The 24,078-nt window shown below is 34.2% G+C and overlaps 2 protein-coding genes across 2 annotated transcripts; both read right to left on the reverse strand.

The window, feature by feature from the left end:
• Positions 1-2,460: 2,460 nt before the first annotated feature.
• On the reverse strand, positions 2,461-6,540 carry LOC127506345 (GTPase IMAP family member 4). The gene is made up of 3 exons (XM_051882756.1): positions 6,387-6,540; positions 4,357-5,130; positions 2,461-3,469 (listed from the first exon to the last, which is right to left on the reverse strand). Exons 1-3 carry the CDS (start codon positions 6,415-6,417, stop codon positions 3,444-3,446), a joined length of 831 nt encoding a protein of 276 aa, XP_051738716.1. The 5' UTR covers positions 6,418-6,540; the 3' UTR covers positions 2,461-3,443.
• Positions 6,541-7,288: 748 nt separating this feature from the next.
• On the reverse strand, positions 7,289-11,711 carry chmp4c (charged multivesicular body protein 4C). Its single transcript, XM_051882759.1, has 5 exons — positions 11,264-11,711; positions 9,416-9,593; positions 8,891-8,999; positions 7,793-7,919; positions 7,289-7,701 (listed from the first exon to the last, which is right to left on the reverse strand). Exons 1-5 carry the CDS (start codon positions 11,505-11,507, stop codon positions 7,640-7,642), a joined length of 720 nt encoding a protein of 239 aa, XP_051738719.1. The 5' UTR covers positions 11,508-11,711; the 3' UTR covers positions 7,289-7,639.
• Positions 11,712-24,078: the final 12,367 nt, after the last annotated feature.

Consider the following 24,078-nt stretch of genomic DNA (forward strand, 5'->3'; position numbering starts at 1 on the left):
CAGGTTCTGTTTGGACCCGGTGGAACGTAAGCTTATAAAGCAGTCATAACTTAATATTTTTCAACTAAAATTGGATCTAATCAGTAACTTCTCATCAGGGTTCTGAACCGGTTCAAGGAACGAAAATGAAAACCGGAAACGAACGAAATTTTGACCGGAACGTAACCAGAAACGGAAACGAAATCAAATTTAATCGTTCTGAACAGAAACGGTTATTTGAAATGGCCATTAACCGGTTAATAACGTTATTTTATCGTTCCGTTTAATATTTTGATTTGGCAGTCAATCGATCACGAATTCAAATAGTACAATCTATGCAAATGCGACGCTGACGCATCCAAAGTGAGTGAAATGCCCGTGCTGACGCGCTCGGGCTCAGCTGTCAAGTCATCATAGGTTAGGTAAGTCACAATGGCAACGCCCTTGAGTTAGTTTTTCCTTTGATATATGTCACCAACCGTCAAGCATTAGGCCTACATTTAAGTGAAAATGAATGTCAAGTAATATGCAGCTTGTTGTGCGTTTTCGAAAATTTCAGGATATGTAGAACATGAGTTCACACAATGTCACATCAAGCACATGCAGCGCTTCTGTGAACGGAGAAAACAGAATAAAACATTAGGCCTACATAACACATAGCCTATAAAATGAAAGGGATTATTTAGGCCTTATAGGCTACGCGAAATATTTCACTTAAATAATTAGGTCTACAGATTAACAAAACGAAAGTGTTCATTGTGCTGCACTCCAAAGATCTAGGATAAGAATAGACATTCTGCTTGTTTTCGTTATTTAAGTGTCTTTTGTAAATGTATGAATTATGTCTTGCATTAAATTACGGAGTACAGTTTACTGTCTTATAGAAGGAAAAAAAATTCCACTGGTCGCGCCGGCGCCTCACGCGCGCACACACAAATGCTTGCATTGCTTACTTGATATCGCAGATTGTTAAATAATTAAAATAAAATACAATCAACCAAACATATAAAACGTTACACTGCTCAGCCTGACTGTGCTGTTATGTGAAGGATGATGTCGATAATGCGAGTCAAGTACAAACTTAATAGTTTAGCATTCGTCTCGAAAATGAAAACAGTGTCGAATGAGAAAGGCTTCAGATTCACTTTAAATTAATTCGTTTAGCTTATTTAGTTTTATTTCTAATATTTTTTTTAATTCGTTTTGGCTTGACGTAGCTATAGGCTATAGCCTGAATAGGCCAACTGTTAACTTTAGAGGTTTTGTGGTAAAATAAAATAGGTCAGTTTTGTTCATAATGGATGTTTGGATATAATGGATATGCTAGGCTATTTGTAAACATTTTATTTTATTTAGGCTACCGATAAATTACATTATTTCTGAATGTAATAATAAAATGCGACGTATCCTTTTTCCTCTCAGGAATAGCGTCGGTATTTTAAACCATGCTGCAAACATTTTAAAATATCTTGAACAAATACTTTATAAACCGTTGTTTTTCCTTTCGTTTAATATGTTTAGCCTACAAAATTGGACAGAATCTTGTTATAAAAGAGTATTATAACAAAGAATATTAAGTAGGCTACATGCAAACAAAAAAAGTAAAAAAAAAAAAATAAAAAAAATCTAATAAAAATAACGTTATTAACCGTTATTTTTTCTAAACAAACCGGTTTCGGAACGTTAATAAGGAACGCTGGAACAGAAACGTTAAAATACCGATTCTGCTCGGAGTGAAACGATTGAATTTTCTTTTCGTTTTTAAGCCCTGCTTCTCATTATTGAGTGAATGCACAAATTTCAAGTTTTGAATGTAACCATGTTTTACCATGCTAATTACTTCATTACCCTCTTTTTAATTAATAAATGTAGAAATTATTTGAAGTTTCAAATTTTTCACAAACTACAGCAAAAACCTGTGATCCAATAATTTTTTATCAATATTTATGTGAAACTGTATATGAATATATCATTAGATTAAATTTATAAGAACATATGTGAATTACCAATATGAATGTAATTAAATTCATTTGAAACTTGAAAACCAAAAGAAGTCTAAATTTATGAATCCTACATATTATTTTTCTATCAAAACAACACCAAAATATCCATATTAATCTGAAATGTTTTCAAATAAAAATATATTCATTTTACTTTCATATGAAAAAAAAAACATTTTAAAACATTTAAAAAAAAAAGATGTTTAACAGCTTGAATCTCCTTTTTATTCTGCAATTGTTCATCAATAGGTGGCAGCAAAGTGAAATGTGGACTTTTTCATTTCCAAACCCTCTTTTCTCTTTAGACTATTTGGTCTATGAACTTTTTCTCTAAAATTACATTTGGTAAAATCGACCCTAATTGCAATTTATCTGTTGAGATCAAAAGTGAACCATAAAGTATTTGACTGCAGCTTTATACTATCGGTTATTGAAAGACTTGATGAAAAACAGCTCATGATAAGAAAAGGTCACACAGACATCTGGGAAGGATATTTTATGGCTTTCATAAATGTCAACAGATCTAAAAAGAAATGCATTCATGTAAATCAGTTAATAGAAGTCACTCAAGTTCCATAAGAACTCAAATATTCCTAAATAAAAACAGTGATGATATTCATAGTGCTTATAACAAGACTGTTTAAGCAGCATCAGTTTCAGGAGGAAACTATTTGTAACGACTTTCACTTGACATAGAATGTAACAGAAAAGAACATTTAAAAAGAAAAAAGTAGAAAGAAAACATCACAGTACTCAGTAACTTCAAGATAATGAAAATGTCATACACTCAAATAATAATACAGTAATTATATTATTAGAAAATAATATCATTAGAAAATATTCATAAATGTGCTTTTGATAAGGATTGGGGACGCACTGTATTTGAAACACCTAACTTTGCTAACTTTAGTATGATGTGAAATAAAAAAAGAAAATTTAACATTGGTTATTGACCATTAATAAATCCATAATAACCTTCACCAATGTAACTAACCCATGCTATATTATAATGACTGTGACAGACTCATATTTCTGATAACTGTATTAGTGCATTAGTTGAGGCATTTTACAAGCTATTAACTCATTAGTGCAAATAATTTATGAGTGAGGAGTGTTTCTGTTCTACTAATGACACCATTACTGTACCTCAATTTTCTCTGCATTCGATATAATAGTTTTGAGTGATTGAGTCAGTGTGTAACTATAGTAGTGATATGCTTTTAATCAGTATTGATTTACTTAGCACAAATTACTATCATCAAAGTCAAATTTGTATGTCTCTTATCCGTTATATATCTAGGTTGAAATAAGCTACAGGGACATTTGCTTCCTGTAAACCCTACAACCTGAAGCTGCCTGGACTGGTGGACTGATATGTGGGTATTTGACTAATAATTTAAGTAATATTAAGTTCAGTGGAGTTCAGGTAATAAATACAGCAGTACTGGAATGGTTCACATAGCATTAGTCACTCGCTCCTTCAAACAAACCTGCAGAGATAGGAAAACAAAGAAATGACATCATACAAATGCTGTGCTGTATCATGCAAAAAAGTTTTCATTATGATACTATGCTACAGTACTGAACCATTTTTTAACATTGTAACAAACAACAGTGTGACAGTATGACATGATGTAAGAGGAAATTAATTCAAGCTTTAATCAGAACTAAAGTTCAGGTGAAGTAACCTATGGAAGCTTGTTTCCACCACTGAATAAACAATTAAAAAGGCAATTGCGACTTTTTAATCTCTCAATTCTGACTTTTTTTCCTCGCAATTGCGATTTTACATCTCACAATTCTGACTTTTGATATAAACCCGCAAACTCGCAATTGCGTGTAAAGTCAGAATTGCATGATATAAAGTTGGAATTCTGATTTTTTCCCCCTCAGAATTGCATTAAATAAAGTAAATTGCGAGTTATAAACAGTACTGTGAGAAAAACTCGTAATTGCGAAAAAAATTCAGAATTGTGAGATATAAACTCGCAACTGCAAGAAAAAAAAAGTCAGTAATATCCCGCAATTCTGACGCAATTGCAAGTTTAAATCTTGCAAAATTTGACTTTAAAACACGCAATTGCAAGTTATAAAGTCAGATTTGTGAAATATAAACTCACAATTGCGCGTTATAAAGTCAGAATTGTGTGATATAAACTCGCAGCTGCGTGTTATAAAGTCAGAATTGCGTGATGAGTCGCAATTGCGTGTTAGAGTTTTTTGTCAGAAACAGCATATTCCGTGGAGAAAACAAGCTTCCATAGTAAACAGTGGATGCAATAAGAAAATAAAATTATCCTTCAAACACACCCGAATAAACAGAACAGCACTGCGAATGCTATTGTGTATTATAGCCTATGCTATGACATGAACTCACTCTGTGGAGGGTCCACGTCCATGGCCCGCAGCGAGTTGCAGGAGCCATTCTGTTTGGGTCTAGCGCCAAGCTCCCTGTTCTCTTTCACTGAATTGGTGTTCAGACTCTGAGTTTGACTTTGTGTTTTAGTTTCATCTGCCTTAAGGATGAAGAAATCACCTTCTTCAGCTACAATCTTCTCCACCTTCTCCATCAGCTGAGGCAGCTGTGGGTGCTCGCCAAAAATATAGTTATTGATGACGTGGTACCTCTTCTTACACTTGTCCACCACCCACTGAAGGTCACGACCTTGCCTTCGTATATGCCTTTCTATAGACTTGTCCTTCAAAACCTCTGCCCAGGTGAACACCACCAAGGTGTGCTTCCACACATCCTCCCCAAACAGCGCCAAGTTCTCCTCTATACGAGCCCGGTCCGTTTCAGTGAACATGCCCACCGGTATGACCAGCAGGAATGCGTGGGGTCCAGGAGTGCACATACTTACACTTCGGACCATCTCCTGCTGGTAATCTGCTGGTGTGGTCTGGGATGAAAACCAGCCAGGAGTGTCTACTACTGTTACTTTGCGCCGATCCACCTCGGATTCACGTTTCACGCTGAATTCAGCGGCGCGCTCCAGACGAAATTCTTCACGCCCAAGGATGGTGTTGCCGGTCAGGCTTTTCCCTGGCCATCTCCAGCCCAGCAGGATCAGACGGAGCTCAGGGAGACGGTTAGCTTCACGGGCGGCTGCCGCCAACCGTTTCTCTTCCTCAGGGTCGAGTTGGTCATCAGCTGTAGGGTACAATACATTACATTACTATTTTGGGGGTCAAAAATGGCAGCCTGGCAAATTTGGAGTTGGTAAGACTATTTTAAGACAGAGGATATAAACTCGTACAACCTTTACATTACTTAAACTGTTTTATTGTTAAAATAATAGATAGGCTATAATAACCAAATAACATATCATAACTGAATTGATTTCATAACTGATAAAAAATAAATAAAGATTTTATTTATTTATTTAGAGTTTATACTGTTATTTAAATATTTATTGTGGGTAAGATGTCTTTGAAAAAAGTCTCATATTCACCAAGGCTACATTTACTTGATCAAAAATACAGTAAAGACAATTATATTGTGAAATATTATTGCAATTTAAAATAACTGTTATGTCATTTATTCCTGTGATGACAAAGCTGAATTTTCAGCAGCCATTACTCCAGTCTTCATTGTCACATCATCCTTCAGAAATCATTCTAATATGATGATTTGGTGATTAAGAATCATTTCTTGTTATTATCATAGTTGCTAAGTACTTTTTTCAGGATTGTTTAATGAAAAAAAAAAAAAAAAAAACTAACAAACTTTTGAACGGCAATGTAGGTTTACTTAATATTTTAATCATTATTTATGTATAATATGATATGAAAACTTTTGAATGTATTGATAACTGGGACAACACAGTAAGCCACAGTAAGACGTCAAACAATTATTACCAAGGATGAATTTACCCAGTGACGTAAACTCTGAAAGCACAGGGTGTTGCTATCTGAAAAGTGATCTTATGACATCTAGTTTCTCCTTCAGGATTGAGCAAGGAGGAAGTAGATGACCAAGACTTTAATATTCACCTAAACTGCCAAGCAACATTAATACTAAAGCAGAACACTTATTCCTATAAAAAACTTGCTATTTAGATTGTATGTAGCTTCGAACAGGCTTTCACCCAAAGCACACTAGATGAGTGATGATGGACTAAATGGTGTTTATAAGTCACTGTAAATGACTCCCTATATAGCCTATTCATTAATAACGAATAACTTCTTTCACATGTAATCCTTTTCACATGTTTTTCACTAGGGTCTGTTGTGACTTTTGTCCACCTGTGAACGTCATACCTGTCTGAATGGCCAGCGGAAATAGTGAGACGTGTCACATTCACCCAACAGACACACACACACACTCACTTACCAGCTACAGTAGTGCGCACAAAGCCTAATTAAAGTATGACTGCTTATTCAAAAGTATACTTTAAAACAACTTACCAGTTGAATTTGATGGTCTGTTTGAGCTCATGACGATGACGTGCTTGTAACTTTAGTCGTGCAAGTAGTCTGGGAGAAAAAGAGCGATTTCCTGCTTGCTTCTTGAAGGGCGGGCGCGGGAGGGAGATGTCCGATTCGTAAACAAGTCTTTTGATTCAGATCTTTTCAATGAATCGGTTGAACCATAGTTGAACCGGTCCGAGCGTTTCTCGAGAAAACAACTGAAGATTGAGTCACCTAGATTTTGCATGTTTATGGCTTGACTATACAGCCGTTTATCAACACATATTTTCAACACATAGATTGAAATGGCAGTATTTTGTAATCGCAAATTATATTCAGGTTCTAAATTACTGTAGTTAATATGAGCTTAATCGTGGCTGATCTGAACTAGCCACGACTTTACATTAAATACAATTATGAATAAAAATGTAATAAAAAACAATGAGACTAAAATGGATTTATTGTAACGTTTAAGCGACCACATCATGGCGTAATGATAAGATGACTTAATGAACCACAGAACCCACTGAATCAGTTAATAAGTTCTTAGACACAAATGATTCAAAAGAACCGATTCATAACGAGCCGGACTTCCCATCACTAGCGCGGGAGGCGTGTGAACGCGCACTCAAAAGAGAGCTCGCGAGGCCATCTAGCGAACAAGCGCTCTTCTTTTTCAAAAGCAAGGTGCTACCATAGTTACTTTAATTACCACAAATATTTTCGTCTTATCACCAAGATTTTTAATTGAACAGCCAAGCAGATTTACTGACATAATTGCCATTTTGGAATATAAGTATTTGTAACTACTGTAATCGCAAATGTGCGTCAAAACCAAGACTTTACAATATTGATTAAAACACTGAGGAAAAAAAAAAAAACACACACACACTCTTAAATTATGTATTTGATATTAATTCGATATGTAAAGTTTAATTTCACCCAAACCCCAGTACATTTACATTTAAGCCTAATTAAAAATTAAGTTTAATATCCTTCACTCATGAATTGCTACTATTTACACCAAGTTGCCAGTAAAGTAGGCCTAATCCTTCATCTTAAAGACCAACACATGACAAAATAATTATTTTTAATACAAAATACAAAAGTTTAGCTTAATTTCTCTTCTCTTTTTTTTTACATTTTTTTTTTTACAAAAAGCTCTTGCAATTCTTTGCAGGATATAGAGCTAAAAGTGTAAGTGAATAAAAAGTAGAAAGAAGAAAGAGCGTTTGTGTGTGCACTGCTGCTTATGAAGCCCAGGCAGCCAACCTCTTCATGTCATGATCATCCTCCACTCTCTTCTTGGAGGCTGAAAGAGTGAATTGACAGACATTTAGATGAAGCACAGACTGTATAGGCAGGCCTGATTGGTCTTTTGCTGGGTTTCTTTGCATACTTACTTGCATGGTGGCTTGGTCTTGTGCTGGGCAGTTTGGTGGTTGGTGCACTTGGTAATCTGTCCATATTCTTCATACTTTGTTCTAGTTCTTCCTGTTCCAACTCTGCCAGCTCTGCCAACAATTCATCCTTTAAAAACATAAAACAAATAGTACAGAGCACTTCATATACTGAAGTAAACAAATTAGACAACTATAAATAAATAACCATAAACAAAAAAAAAGCGCAAAATCAAGCGTAGCGTTAGTTCTGGCAGGTCACGTTAGTCAAGCTCGCATCAGCTGACTCTCCACTGAATCCACGTCTACCTATAGGTAAACGACGTAATTTTTGTCATTAAGAACATTAATGATATCGTAATACCTTTATGTTGGTTCTGTTCTGTTTACCCTAAGGGGGTTGGTTATCGCTGCTCTCCCTGCTCTTATCCATGCTAGGCTGCATGAATGGGCAGGGAGTTCTTGCCCAGAACAGAATCATACCGCCAATCCAAACTGTATGCTAATTGCTAATCATATTTGACAACAGTGGTCCTAACAGAACTGCATTTGCCACAAAAATATTTTTAAAAATTAAGAAATTATTTTTAGAAAGCACGAACGAACAAACAAATAAAAGAACAGCTTGTAATCAGGACACCCCCATAAACTTAAAATGTGGGGGCAATTAATTCCTCTTTTTTATTTGTCATTAGTGATCTCTTAAAGAGTCGATTCCTCGACTCTGAATAGCCTTAGAGTCAGAAACAACTGTCGCATTATCCTACATATAGCTTACTTCAGGAAAAAATAACAATGAGTAATAGTAAGTTTAGATTGCAATTATACATATCCCTGTGGCAGCTTTGTAGTTTAACTGATGTTTTATTAATCCAATAAATATTATTTTGGTTTTTCATGATTAAACTAATTTGTGTTCATTTCATTAAACTAATCATACATTTTTTAAAACTCACTCAAAGAATAAACATCAATATGTGAACATTATTGTATGTATTTTTGTATGTATTGTATTCATTATTATTATTGTATTCATATAGTCGGGAGTTGGAGTCGACTCTGAAAAACCTGGTATCGAACATCCCTATTTGTAATATCTACCTCATCAAACTGATCACCAAAAGGTTTTGAGATAGCATCACTGATCTCCTGAGCTACTTCTTGTTGTTCTGTAATGTCCTGCATGAGGGAGTCAATTTTGTCCAGATCTCTGAAAGTGAGAGAAACAGAATGATTGATTATTTGATGACATTTGCTCACAACTGTTCACTCCACTGGTACATTTGAAGATTTATAAAGCCATGCAAGAGTCATTTATCATCATTATGCAGAATATTTTACCACAGTCGTAGTTACCATAATTATGAAATTTCAACTTGTAAAAAGCATTTATGTCCTTGTAGAGCTCATAATTACAACTTGTAAGCTGTGAATTTTTGGAGAGCTCCTACTTGTACCACGTGACTACCACCTGACCGCTGCGGATTAATTTAGAAGTTGACAGTGTTAACATAGAAATGCATAAGTCCAAGGATGTGAACAGCTCTGAGTAGAACGTCACGTGTTGTCATTTCGAAATTATGGTAATTACGACATGGCGTGAACGCAGCAAATGATGACACGCACATGTTCTGGTGAACCTCTTTGATGGCTTTAGCTGCATAACCCATGTTCTTCAGAACCTCTGTGTTTGTGGTGGCATTCTCAAGGGCCTCTCGCTGGAACTCAATAGTGGACAGGGTCCCGTCGATCTGTGTCAGCTGCTGCTCGAAACGTTTCTTCCTCTTAAGAGCCTGAAGTGCAGCTGAGGAAAAAAAAATTATTGTGGTCATAATCATCAAACATTTCACTGAAGAAGTAAAATACTTCATTTAAATTATTATATTTCACCCCAAACGTGCTGCGCAACACATGAGAATGATTCATTGGTTACGCAGCACGTTTGAGCTTCCAGAAGAGGTTTGTTCTTGTGTGTTATTCAGGTTCGGCTAAGCTTCTGCTTATGTTCGCTGATCAATGTTTACATGCAAGTAAAAGCCTAAATTAAATCTGTTTGTCATAACAGGCGATCGATTCTCTTTAGAAAATTTGGACTAAACCGCTCGATTCATATGGATTAGTTTTCCGATCTCTTTATGAAGTTTTTGAAGTGGTAGTTGCAAAGGCAGTCTATAAAAGGAAATCTGACAGCATTCTGTCATCAAAAAGATCTTCATTTGTGAGCTGAAGATGAACGCAAGTCTTACGGGTGAGTAATTAATGACAGAATTTTCATTTTGGGGTGAACTAACCCTTTAAATAATATTTTCCCTCATAAGGGATTTATGCTGTTAATCATACTGAACATGATCAATTGCATTTTATGTACCATATTTGCATTTTGAATACTATGTGCCTCTGTTTAAGCTGTATAACTACATGAAGAAAAATTGGAAGACATTTGTTTAAGTTGTTCTTTTTCAAAAGAGAAAAAGGTAACAAAAGGAAACAAAAGAAACTGAATTTCTTGTGAACAACAAAAGTCAGGAATAATTATTTGGAAAGAATGAATAAAATTTTACAAGCAAAATTGCTTGTAGCCTACTTTTGTAAATTCTTTTGTAAATGAAAGATCAGATAAGCTCATAAATGTTGATGTAAGACATGCGAAGAAGAAAGTTAAATTATTGTTTGACTACACATGACCAGGAATGCTTAACCCTTGACGCCTGGGTGTAAACTCCACGTTCATGTTAACACACAAAGAAACAACTGTAAATGAGGAGTGTCCAGATGAACTGCATGTTTTAGGTACAACAGCTGGGCGTCACTCCACATAAACAAAAGCCATGTTTCATTGGGGTGGTTACACTTTCAAAGGCAAATTATATAACCGACAGTTTGCTCTTAATGATTTAGTTTATTATAAAAAGAGTTAAATAAAATGCCTTGGAGAATTGATTATTATTATAGCATTATGTACTGTATAGAAATCTTTTTTAAAATAAACTATGAAAATTCATCATAAAAATATGAATGGCATGTTTAAAACTTTAATATCTAAATGAAGACTGGGATAAACCATTGTGTAGCCTATTTGTTTGTGAAAATGATTTCTGTAAATCTTCACAGTTCTGTTGTCACAGTTCTTGTGTCATTTCCACCACAACAAACCACTTTTTCCTATTTTTTTAAAAAAAAGTCTGTGTACTTGTTTACGGAGGCAACAGTGTCAGAGCATGATTGATATAAATATTTAAAAAAGGAAAATATTACTTGTGACCACACCACAATATTTTGTGCATCGTTATCTGTAATTTTAACAAGATACGCAAAATATTGACCTTATCACGACAAACGAGTCGTCTATTTTATTCCAAACGCTGCCATGAACTTTCAAGGGTATGAAAAGATCAAAATGACAGAATTCTCTTACGATGTAAAGTCCACATGGCCAAAAGTGTTCATAGAAGCAGAAAGACCAATTCTACATACCTCTCTTGTTTTTGGTTCCATTCTTCTTGGCAATGGTGAGCTCCTGTTCGATTCTGCTCTCCAGGTATTCCTGTTTTTTAGTTAACATGGCCTCTGTCTCTCTCAGTCTGTTGATGGCCTCCTGTGGCGATGGACCAGACCGGGACCGGTGCTTAGATCTAGAACTGGATCCAGAACTAGAACTGGGCCTTGAGCTGGATGAGCTTGAAGAGCTCACTTTAAACATCTTTGAAATTTTACTCATTTTTTCGAAGGTATTGATTGTAATTAAAGATCCAACGTGCTTAAAATTGTACACAGATAGGATCTTGAAGAGAAAGCGGCAATTCTTGACAGTCTGCTTTTCAGATTCAATTCAAAACACCAACATAAGCCAACGTTACTCTTCCTGAAATTCAACACCAACCTGTGCGCACGTAAATTGATCCACAATAATGTCTCTGAAGACACGCCCATTGAAATAGGATCAGCCGACAGAATATAGTCACACAATGGGCGTGGCAAGGTAGCCCGAATATTGTCTCTCATTGGTCAGGTATAAATAATAATTCCTCTATTCTGAGTATACAGCAATGCGATTCGTCACTCGACACTCATATAATCCAGTCGACTGACACTATAGTCTTTTCTAGTCAAAATAAACAAATGGAATAAGTCAGTTTTCTAATATTCTTTATTCCATTATTCAATATTCTGGTGGTATTAAGACCAATCATACAATATCATAGGCATTTAATGAAAATAAATAAATAAATAAATAAATAAATAAATAAATAAACAAACAAACAAAAAGACAGTTTCAAGTTGTCACATCTATTTAGAAAAAAAATAATTTCTGTGAAAATGTAACATTTTAATTAACATGTTCATATTTAACTTTCATTGTGAAGTCATTAGGCATTAAATGGACAAGAACATTAAAGTACTTAAATGTTTTACAGTTTTCTCCTATGAGATAGCTACAATGTATCTCCTATATTTTTACTTTTTATTGTCTTATACTTGAAGACACCGCAGTGAGACAGAAACAAGCTATGTATAGGTTTCCTATATCAGTGATCCGTTATCCTTCCTTCAGAAAAATTTGACTACTGAATGCTGCAATTGACCAGATCAAAGTTTTCCAGAGAGATGTGTAATAATATACAATAATATATGTGCTAATTTATTGATTTGAGTTTTCAGTAAAGGGCTTTAATTATATTATTGATAAGAACAAAACAGTTTCACTGATGAGTCTGGATTCACCCCAAACCCAGAATAGAGGGGACGAGTGAATGTAGTCTGGACTTTGTGGATGAGGGTCATTGTGTCAGAGACGCTGTAGAAGGACAGAGTTCCTGCACTGTGATTCACATGCACTCCTATTCTACAGTGGCTGGACACTACTGGGAGAATTGTCTCTATTTTATTGTGAATGAGCAGCTGGACTGTTTTAGTGTCAGTAACCACTCTGTCCCTCTCAGACAGAAGGAGGTTTTTATTTACTGTGTTTGGATCCAGAGAGAGCAGACTGGAATCTGATGAAGAAAAAATACAAAAACGTAGCCTATTTAATGTAGTTTCTTCGGTTTTATACATGCTTTTCCGAGTGTAAATCTGTTCATTCCAGGGTTATATGCTAATTATATACATGTTTATATACATTTATAAACATATTTTTTCATGTAAAGCCTATAGATATAACACATACAGTATCTGTGTAGTTTGGTTAACTCCAGTGTGATCACTCACTGATCTTTTTTCAGTTTTCCAGAATGAAAATCTATAGTCATTTTAGTCACTCTGTGTTTGTATTTCTTACACTGTAGGAACTGCTGCCTGATCCCCAGTTCTTTGAGGGTAATCAATTTGATGTACTGTATGTTACTGTGAACATAAACAGACATGATTAGTGTAATTCTCATATGAAGCATAAATCTCTTCCATGTTCTTTATGTACTATCTTACCCTTTAAAATGTGATATTTTAGTTACTTCAATCAGATTACGTAACTCGTGTTACTTGTAATACGTTACCCCCAACACTGGTAGTGACTCATTTGTACTTCAGTCTTTGTCATTCTCTCATAAGGCCTTTTCCTGATCTCTGATCAGCTGTGTGACCTCAGTGTGGCTTCTCTCAATGGAGAGGATAATCTCAGTAAAGATCGACTCACTGTTCTCTACTGCTGCCTGTGCAGAGCGCTGTTAGGACACACATCACAATCAGCTCTTACTGCTGCTCACACTGTGAACATGATTCTGAAACTACTCTTCTCTCTGAAGGCTGTTATTCTGCTCAGACTCACCTTATGAGAGTCTCAGCTCCTGAAGCTCCTTTATCTCCTGGATTCTCTCATCATATCTTCTTTGAGTTTCTTTCAGAATCCTCTGTTAGAAAATCAAATAACCACAAACTTCAGCTATACAGCATAAACCTGATGTAACTAAATCATTAAACCAGCATTTTTCAATCACTGTCAATATTCATTCATTGTATCTCTGTACCTTCTTCTCTTTCCTCTCTGTTACAACTGCAACACAGATTTGATGCACTGCTGGTCAGTTCAACAGTAGATTTTTAGCAGTTCATCGTGTTCATCTCTTGTAGTCATCCAGTGGCATCAATCAATTTGTGTTTCTTACTTCTAAAGAACTTCTTATGTTGTTGCAGGTGATTTTGACAGTAAGTTTAGACACACTAGACAAGACTTGACAGCTTTGTTTTTTCTCCCAGTACACACGTCACACTCCACATCTCCAGATCCAGCAGTTTGGAGTCTCGTCTTCTTCAGTTTTTCCAGCATTTCAGCAAACACCACATTCTTAGCTAAAGCAGGTCTTGGAGTGAAGGTCTGTCTGCACTGAGAGCAGCTGTAAACTCCCTTCTGATCCTCCTGATCCCAACAGCCTGTAATACAGCTCATACAGAAACTGTGTCCACAAAAATGGTCACTGGATCCTTCAGTAGATCCAGACAGACTGGACAGTTAAACTGATCCTGAGCCCATGAAACACTGGCTTCTTCCATTTTTGCAGAAGTACTCAGACACGCACACACGCACACACACACACACACACACACACACACATCTATACATGCCTATATTACTAACAGGGGACTATCACTCTAAACTGGCCAAGAGGGGACCAGTGTATCTGGTCATGTTGAAGAAACAAAAATGACATACAAAATTTTCTTTTAAGGTCTTTTTTCATAATATAACCTCAAATAAGCATTTTTTTTATTTTTTAAAAACCATGCCAAGAGGGGACCTGCAACTCTGACCGATGTCTACCTATCCAACAGGGGACCTCCATAGCCTGCAATAGAGATGTGTGTGTGAACTGGCAGTGAAGTCTATCTTCATTATATATATATATAAAATGTTGTTCACACATGGCATAAGAGATCACAATATACATACATAGACATACACAATATACAATAAAAAAGAATGACCAAACCATCAGTTATCAAAAATTTTAATTGAGAAAAGATCATTTGAATCTGTTTTTCATACAACGGAGAAAACAATACCGTCAACCAGATGACAGCAGTTCAAAAGCAGAGGTGCAAAGACACCTCTTATCATTCAAAATATTATTTGCCTTATTTATTTGCCTAACCCTAACCCATGCAGTCCCTAACAATTTACTTGCCATTGTAACCACTTTCCTTACTGTTTTTTTTCTCTGTACATATAATCCAGAATGTCATAACACTTATGATGAAAGCACTATAAAACATCAGAAGCATTCTGTTGTGGACATTAAAGGAAAGTAATTTCTTTAAGAAATACATTCTCTGTTGTGGCTTCATACATATAGTATATGATCAGTCCACATATCTCAATTAAGCTTATTGTCAAGTACACCAAGATTTTTATAATTTGTGACTGATTGTATTGGCTACCCATTAATTAAAACATAATTTTTTACTAATTTCTACTCTACTAAAATCAATACTCATGTCTTTTGTTTTGTTTCCTTTGTTTCTTAGATGCTGCTGTAACATTCAGAGATAGTATGTGAAATTTTGCTAAATTTAAAGGCAACCAAACAGGTGTCACACTTTCCAATCTAAATCCAAAGTGGGGAACCTTTTTGAAGAATTTAAAACTTTGTCTGTTGTCTCAATTAAATTATGTGAACTGAATGTCTTTTTACATTGAGAACTCAGATGTTGAACCAGCTGAAGATTTTCAATGCAACAATAAAGGCAATAACTAAGTTTTATCTTTTGAAAACAGGTTTCAAAGTACAAGGCTTTGAAAATACTGCCTTTATCGTCTGCATGTAAACAACAAAACAAGAATTTGTGAAAATTGTGACGTCATGTGCATGCATATAACATGTTCACACGTACATATTATGTTTTCGTAGGGTGTTTCGTGACAAAGTGACATCTCCAACTACTGGCATGGCATGCATAATACAGCCTTTTTAGTCATTTTCTCAGATCCTAGTGTACAGGGATCGTTTTGGGATCACATAAACATACCCTGATTCAATTCAATTCATTTCTGTAATGCTCCATAGACAGCTTTACTACTTTTTTCTTTTTATTTTTTAAATAAAACATGTTTGTAGTGTTTGTTGGTAACACTTTAGTATAGGGAACACATATAAACTATTAACTATGACTTTTCCCTCAATAAACTCCTAATTTACTGCTTATTAATAGTTAATAAGGTAGTTGTTAAGTTTAGGTATTGGGTAGGATTAAGAATGTAGAATAAGGTCATGCAGAATAAGGCATTAATATGTGCTTAATAAGTACTAATAAATAGCCAATATTCTAGTAATATGCATGCTAATAAGCAACTAGTTAAAAGACCCTAAAATAAAGTGTTACCTGTTTGTTTGTAAACAATTAGTTGTATTCAACAATATTTCACATTTTTACATATTACACACAATTTTGACTGATATGCATAGCATATTACTTTATTCTAAAAATTATTTAAATTACCTTTTTAACTGTTTACTGAAAGTAATAATGGGTCAAAATTCTTACTGTTAGTTTACAGGTTAATTTAAGTCTTCCCTAATATGAACTCAATGTCTTTTAACATTAGCATTTTAATTGAACCAATTTAAGATTTTTAATGCAACAATCAACATAAAATTGAGTTTCGAACCCCACAATCTTTGTACAATGTATTTTATGGCAAGAACCGGTGTTTTAGTGTTATTACATTCCAAGATTGTCAGAATGTGAAATGTGAAATTGCACTTCATCATCTAACCAGTGTCCTTGTGTGTAGTGAAATCACTATAACATGCACATGCTGCTGCTTCAATTCAGCATGTACACTTATCTTTTGTGGAAATAGGCATGGAATGGTGAAAATGGTCACTAAAAAATGGTAACATTTAAATTAACAGACTTTGTTCAAGTCAAAAATATTATTTGACATCATTGAATCAACCTACATACTCCAATTTATACCAACAAACTAAGTTTTACATTTTAAATCGAACAGAAATAGCTCTTTAAGTTAACAATTGCAGGTCATCACTTTATACAGTGAATAGTGATTTTGCTAAAAAAAAAAAAAAATGACTTTGGTCCCCTGTTAGATGGTAAAGTGTGACACTTGTTTGGCAGCTTTGCCATTTCTTACCATCACAAACACAAACTAATGTTGAAGGTCAAATCTCAAAATGTAAAGTGGAGTGAAATCACAAAAACATGCACATGCCTGCTGATGCTTAAATTTATCATTTACACTAACTTGTGTGGAAATAGCCATGGAAAGGTGAAAAAACAACATGCCTTTGGTCCCCTGTTAGATGGTAAAGTGCAACACCCGTTTGGTTGCTTTGACATTTGTTGTCATCACAAACACATTGTAAAGATTTTAAAGGGCAATCTCAAAACTGTATGTTGACTTGTAGCATTGCTGCAAAATTGTCAGTTGGCTCAACTAAATTATGTGAACTGAATGTTTTTTTTAACATTGGCACTTTGGTTGAACCAACTGATGATTTTCAATGCAACAATCAACATAAAACCTCCAAAATTTGATTACAGCGTATTTTAATGAAAATAACTGGTGTTTTTGTGTTATTACAATTATTGCCGTTACATTCAGAGATAGTCTGAATGTAAAATAGTGCTACATGTAAAGGCAACCAAACAGGTGTCGCACTTTACCACCTAACAGGGGACCAGTATCCTTTTGTGTAGTGAAATCACTATAACATGCACATGCTGCTTCTGTTTAAATTTAACATGTACACTATAACTTGTGTGGAAATGGGCATGGAAAGGTGAAAAAATTGTGACATACAAGTGGTAAATTAAGTGATTTTTTCAAGTGAAAAAATTACTTAACATCAATTAACCAACCTACATACATCAATTTATTCCAACAAATGTACGTTTTATGGGTTAAATCAAGCAGAAATAGCTCTTTAAGGTAACAATTGCAGGTCATCATTGAATAGTGATTTTGCTAAACAAATTGACTTTGGTGCGATACTTGTTTGGCTGCTTTGCCATTTCTTACCATCACAAACACAAGGTAATTGGAAGTCAAATCTCAAAATATAAACTGTAATGGATAATATGCAGGATAATATGATAATATGCACATACCTGGTAATGCTTAAATTTAGCATGTACACTTTAACTTGTGTGGAAATGGGAATGGAATGATGAAAAAACAAAATGACTTCGGTCCCCTGTTAGATGGTAAAGTGTGACACCTGTTTAGTTGCTTTGCCATTTCCTGCCATCACAAACATACTGTAAAGATTTTGGCAGTCAGACCTCAAAAGTTTATGTTGACTTTCTGCATTGCTGCAACAGTTACAGTTATTTCAGTTAAATTGTGTGAAATGAATGTCGTTTCACATTGATACTTTAGTTGTTGAACCAACTGAATATCTTCAAAGTAATAATCAACATAAAATTGAGTTTTGAACTTCAAATCTTATTACATAGTATTTTTTAAGACAAGAACTGAGTTGTATGGGTTACACCAAACAGAAATAGCACTTTAAGGTAACAACTGCAGGTCAACACTGAATAGTGATTTTGTTAAACCAAATGACTTTGGTCCCCTGTTAGATGGTAAAGAGTGACACTTGTTTGACTGCTTTGCTATTTCTTAACAGCACAAACACAGCAATATTGGAGGTCAAATCTCAAAATGTAAAGTAGTGAAATCACTATAACATGCACATGCCTGCTGATGCTTAAATTTCACATGTACACTTTAACTTGTGTGGAAATAGCCATGGAATGGGGAAAATTAAGTTAGATGGTAAAGCAACCAAACAGGTGTCGCACTTTACCATATGACAGAGGACCAGTGTCCTTTTGTGTAGTGAAATCACTATAACATGAACATGCTGCTGCTTAAATTTAACATCTCTTTAACTTGTGTGGAAATGGGCATGGAATGGTGAAAAAATGGTGACATAACTGTAAATTAAGTGATTTTTTCAAGTAAAAAATATTAATTAACATTAATAAACCAACCTACATACATCAATTTATACAATCAAAACTAAGTTTTATGGGTCAAATCAAGTAGAAATAATGCTTTAATGTAACAATTGCAGGTCATCACTTTATAAATTTATAAAACTTTGGTCCCCTGTTACATGGTAAAGTGTGACACTTATTTGGCTGCTTTGTCATTTCTAACCATCACAAACACATGGTAATTTTGGAAGCCAAATCTCAAAATGTAAAGTGGAGTGAAATCAATAAAACACGCTCATGCCTGCTAATGTTTAAACTTAACTTGTACAATTTAACTTATGTAGAAATGGGCATGGAATGATGAAAAACAAAATGACTTTGGTCCCCAGTTAGATGGTAAAATGTTACACCTGTTTAGTTGCTTTGCCATGTCCTGCCATCACAAACACACTGTAAGTATTTTGGAGGTCAGATCTCAAAATATTATGTTGACTTTCTGCATTGCTGCAACATTTTCAGTTATCTCAGTTAAATCATGTTAACTGAATGTCTTTTAACACTGATACTTTAGTTGTTGAACCAACTGAACATCTTCAATGTAACAATCAACATAAAACTGAGTTTTGACCTCCAAAATCTTATTACATTGTATTTTTTTTTATTTTATTTTTTTATGGAAAGAACTAGGTTTTGTGGGTTAAAATAGCCCTTTAAGACAACAATTGCACATCACCACTAAATAGTGGTTTTACTAAACAAAATGACTTTGGTCCCCTGTTAGATGGTAAAATGTGACACTTGTTTGGCTGCTTTGCCATTTCTTACCATCACAAACACAAACTAATATTGAAGGTCAAATCTCAAAATGTAAAGCGGATTGAAATCAATATAACATGCACATGCCTGCTGATGCTTAAATTTAGCATTTAACTTGTGTGGAAATAGCCATGGAATGGTGAAAAAACAAAATGCCTTTGGTCCCCTGTTAGATGGTAAAGGGCAACACCTGTTTGGTTGCTTTGACATTTCTTGTCATCACAAACACAATGTAAAGATTTTGAAGGTCAATCTCAAAATTGTATGTTGACTTGTTGCATTGCAGTAAAATTGTTAGTTGGCTCAACTAAATTATGTGAACTGAATGTCTTTGAACTTTGGTTGAACCAACTGATGATTTTCAATGCAACAATCAACATAAAACTGAGTTTAGACCTCCAAAATGTTATTACAGTGAATTTTTATGGAAAAACTGGTGTTTTAGTGTTATTATGAACATTGCCGATACATTCAGAAATAGTCTGAATGTGAAATAGTGCTAAATGTAAAGGCAACCAAACAGGTGTTGCACTTTACCACCTAACAGGGGACCAGTATCCTTTTATGTAGTGAAATCACTATAACATGCACGCATATATGATCAGTCCATGCATATATGTCCACAGTCCACATATCCCATTTAAGCTTATTGTCAAGTACACCAAAATATTTATAATTCTAGACTGATTGTACTGGCTGCCTATTAATTATAAATTAATTTCTGCTCTCTAAAATCAATAAACATTTCCTTTGTTTTGGAGATGTTTAGATTGAGATTTGATTTCTTGCACCAATTTAAAACAAATTTCAAGGACTGGACTGTGTTCCTCCTGCCTATCATATAAGAGACTCACTAGCCATGTTTCCATGTTGAATTTTGCTAAAAACTTTCAAAATTTGCTGCATTAAAAAAATGCTCAGTTGGCTCAATTGAATTATGTGAACTGAACACTGGCACTTTATTTGTTAAACCAACCAAAGATTTTCAATGAAACAATCAACATAAAAATTAATGTTGACCTAAAAAAAAAAATCTTATTACAGTGTATTTTTTATGGCAACAACTAAGTGTAATGGGTTAAATCTAGAAGGAACAGGTATAAGGTAACAAGTGCAGGTCACCATTTCATTAGGTGAATATATGATAAATGATAGAGTTAAGCACATGCTGCTTAACTCTATCATTTACAATTTAACTTGTGTGGAAATGGACATGGAATGATTAATAAAAATGGTAACATCTAAATTAACTTATTTTGTTCAATTAAAAAATATTACCACTTTATATAGTGAATAGTGATTCTGTTAAACAAAATGACTGTCAGAGTCCCCTGTTAGATGGTAAAGTGCGACACCTGTTTGGTTGCTTTGCCATCCCTTACTATCACAAACACACTGTTAAGATTTTGGAGGTCAGATCTCAAATTTTTTTTATGTTGACTCAATAGAAATATATGAAGTATGGATGTTCATTTTGCATTTTTCCCCCTGACTGACAGGTGATGCTTGTTGCCCAATCATTATCCATTAACAGACAAGATTAGAATGTTATATTAGAATTAAATTAGAATAGATAAGTGTCTGTGACTCATTATAGTTTTTAACAATTGCTAGGACACATTTTTCAATATTTATGTCACTTTTTCAAAACTCTTCACTCAGTTCTCCAAACCAACTTTTAGCTTCACAGCAGTTAATTTCACATTCAGAATGCACTAAAACCACCAAAACACTCCAATCATGTCATTCTTCCTGAACAGTAGCAAAAATTTTACCCAACAAACTTTGTCACTCATAAAAAAACACACACACACAAAAAACACTAACGACAGGCAGCATTATACAATATTTTCTGCTGTTTTTTGCTGTTCAGAATTCACTGCAGTTTGTTACATTGTTCATGTTTACATTAGTGTACAAAATTGTCTGTTTCCCCTTTTGTATAGATGATGAAAATGAAAGACTGATACTTATGTAGGTGTTCAGCTACATCTAATTGTTATGATAGTATTTATTTATTTTTTTTAGTTTTGGAATATATTTCAATATGGTACTACTGTAGAAATGCAAATTTCTGTCTGAGTAATAACCGTGTGAATAATTTTGAAAAAGTGAATTTTGAAATGTGTCCTAGTGATTGTAAAAAATAAAATAAAATAACTGTAAAAGCAGCTGTAAATGGGCCTTATTTATCATTCAGAATTAGTGTTAAACACATTTACACAAACATATGTAAAAACAAACAAACATATGTCAAAGTATCACTGCCCTATAGGATCGTTCACACCATCATCCTGAGTGACTAAAGAGACAGAATGATAATATTCAGTGAGAATGTCACAGATACTAAAAACTTGATGAGTCAAACAAACTCTTTTTGTTTAAGATATAATTTAAAACTGTGGTCTAAAGATTGAATGATTTGGCCATAACTCATTATTATCCTCAATATTCTAACATAGGTAATTTCATGTGTATTTAGAATTTAGCTTGCTGCACATCCCCCGTTAGCAATTTACATTTCAATAGGCTTCAAAAACCAGTTCTGTCACAGTTGAGGTACAGGCCAAAAGAGCTTACTAACTACCAATACAGTTACCAACGTCTAAGAATATGTGGAACTTCTCAAATAAACTAGAGAAGATGCTGGGATTTACCCAAATTAAATTAAAATAATTTTCTTTTACCATTGCTAGGACGCATTTCTCAATATTTAGGAGAACTGAGTGAAGAGTTTTGAAATATGACCTAACCAACTTTCAGCTTCACAGCAGTTAATTTCACACTCAAAATACACTAAAACTACCAAAAAAAACCTTATGTCTCAAATCATGTCATTTTTCACAAGACTAGCAAAGGTTCCCCCCAACAAACACACTTTGTCACTCATAAAACAAAACAACAACAACAAAACAGGAGCATTACACAATGTTTTCTTTTAAAACTTCTTTACAAAACAAAAATGACATTATCTACTGTTTATAATTCACAGTAGTTTGTTACATAATCCATATTAAAATTAGATGGTTATGAAACAAAGACTAACACTTGTGTAGGTGTTCGGCTTACATCTAATTATTTTGATTGTATTTGTTGTTTTTTAGATTCAGAATATATTTCAATATGGTGTTACTGTAGAAATGTAACAAATTTCAGTCATACTAATTTTTTTGTTGTGTTAGGTCTTGAACTTAAGTTGAACAGTTTTGTAAAGAGAATGTAAGCATGTGTAAATTGGCCTGTATAGAACATAAAGCTTTGGTAATGTTTGTGTCTAAGTGAGAAATTAATTGTATGTTACATGACAAAAAAGTTATTTGTCATGTTACACAAACTGCAGTGAATTATAAACAGTAAACAGTGTCATTCTTGTTTTGTAAAGAAATTTTACAAAAGAAAACATTGTGTATTGTTCCTGTTTTTTTGACAAAGTGACACAGTGTGTTTGTTGGGGGAAACTTTGTTCTAGTCTTGTGAACAATGACTTGATTTGACACATGAATTAAGTATTTTAGTAGATTTAGTGCATTTTGAATGTTGTGAAGCTGTAAAGTTAGTACGATAATTTTTCAAAACACTTTACTCAGTTCTAAATATTAAGAAATGTATATAGCGGTGATAAAAACTGTTTTAATTTAATTTGGGTAAATCCCAGCATCTTCTCTAGTTTATTTGAGAAGTTCCACAGATTCTTAGACATTGGTAACAGTATTGGTAGTTAGTAAGCTTGTTTGTCTGTACTTCACCTGTGAGAAGCCTTCCTGTATTGAAATGTAAATCACCAGTGGGGGTTGTGCAGCAAACACAATCCAAACCCAATCTTGAATACACATGACATTAAAATATCAAGGATAATGAGTTATGGCCAAACCATTCAATTTTTAGACTACAGTTTTAAATGGTCTCTTAAACAAAAAGAGTTTGTTTGACTCATTAAGTTTTTAGTTTGCATCCAAATCTTGAAGTTGATTTGGAGCTTTTTCAAAAAATATGTATGCTACCATGTCTACTATTTCATAAAGAAACATTGCTGTCATTTTTGCAGCACTGTAACACTACAGAATTTGTAGTGTCTTATTCACCCAGCTCACCAAACAAACTTTTTAGCTTCATAGCAGTTAATTTCATATTCAAAATGCACTAAAACTACAAAAACACATAATTTATTTCTCAAATCAAGTCATTCTTCCACTAGCAAAGGTTTCAAGTCAAGTCACCTTTATTTATATAGCGCTTTTTACAATGTAGATTGTGTCAAAGCAGCTTTACATTGATAACTGGTACATTATTTGGCTGCACAGCAGCTCTTAAAGAATAGTGTCAATGCAGGCAGATCAAAGCACTGTTGAATATCAAATGTCAAGTCAAATGTCAAGTGTCACCCAACAAACACACTTTGTCACTCATAAAACACAGACTTAAAAACACTATCGACAGGTATTATACAGTATTTTTTTTGCTGTTTTCTGCTGTTCAGAATTCACTGCAATTTGTTACATGGTCCATGTCTGTGTTACAGTAAAATTTTCCCTTCTAAGTTTCCCCTTGTGTATAGATGGTAATGAAACTAAAAGATA

Source organism: Ctenopharyngodon idella, chromosome 23 (genome assembly GCF_019924925.1).
Source record: "Ctenopharyngodon idella isolate HZGC_01 chromosome 23, HZGC01, whole genome shotgun sequence".
In the NCBI taxonomy this organism is placed as follows: domain Eukaryota; kingdom Metazoa; phylum Chordata; class Actinopteri; order Cypriniformes; family Xenocyprididae; genus Ctenopharyngodon; species Ctenopharyngodon idella.

Coding starts and splice junctions, on each gene's coding strand:
- LOC127506345 (XM_051882756.1), bottom strand. CDS start 6,417: ATGAGCTCAAACAGACCATCAAATTCAACTG. Junction 5,131..6,386: donor CAGACCATCAAATTCAACTG/GTAAGTTGTTTT, acceptor TGTACCCTACAG/CTGATGACCAACTCGACCCT. Junction 3,470..4,356: donor GGACGTGGACCCTCCACAGA/GTGAGTTCATGT, acceptor CTATCTCTGCAG/GTTTGTTTGAAGGAGCGAGT.
- chmp4c (XM_051882759.1), bottom strand. CDS start 11,507: ATGAGTAAAATTTCAAAGATGTTTAAAGTGAGCTCTTCAAGCTCATCC. Junction 9,000..9,415: donor AAAGAGGTTCACCAGAACAT/GTGCGTGTCATC, acceptor TCTCACTTTCAG/AGATCTGGACAAAATTGACT. Junction 7,702..7,792: donor AAGACCAAGCCACCATGCAA/GTAAGTATGCAA, acceptor TCACTCTTTCAG/CCTCCAAGAAGAGAGTGGAG.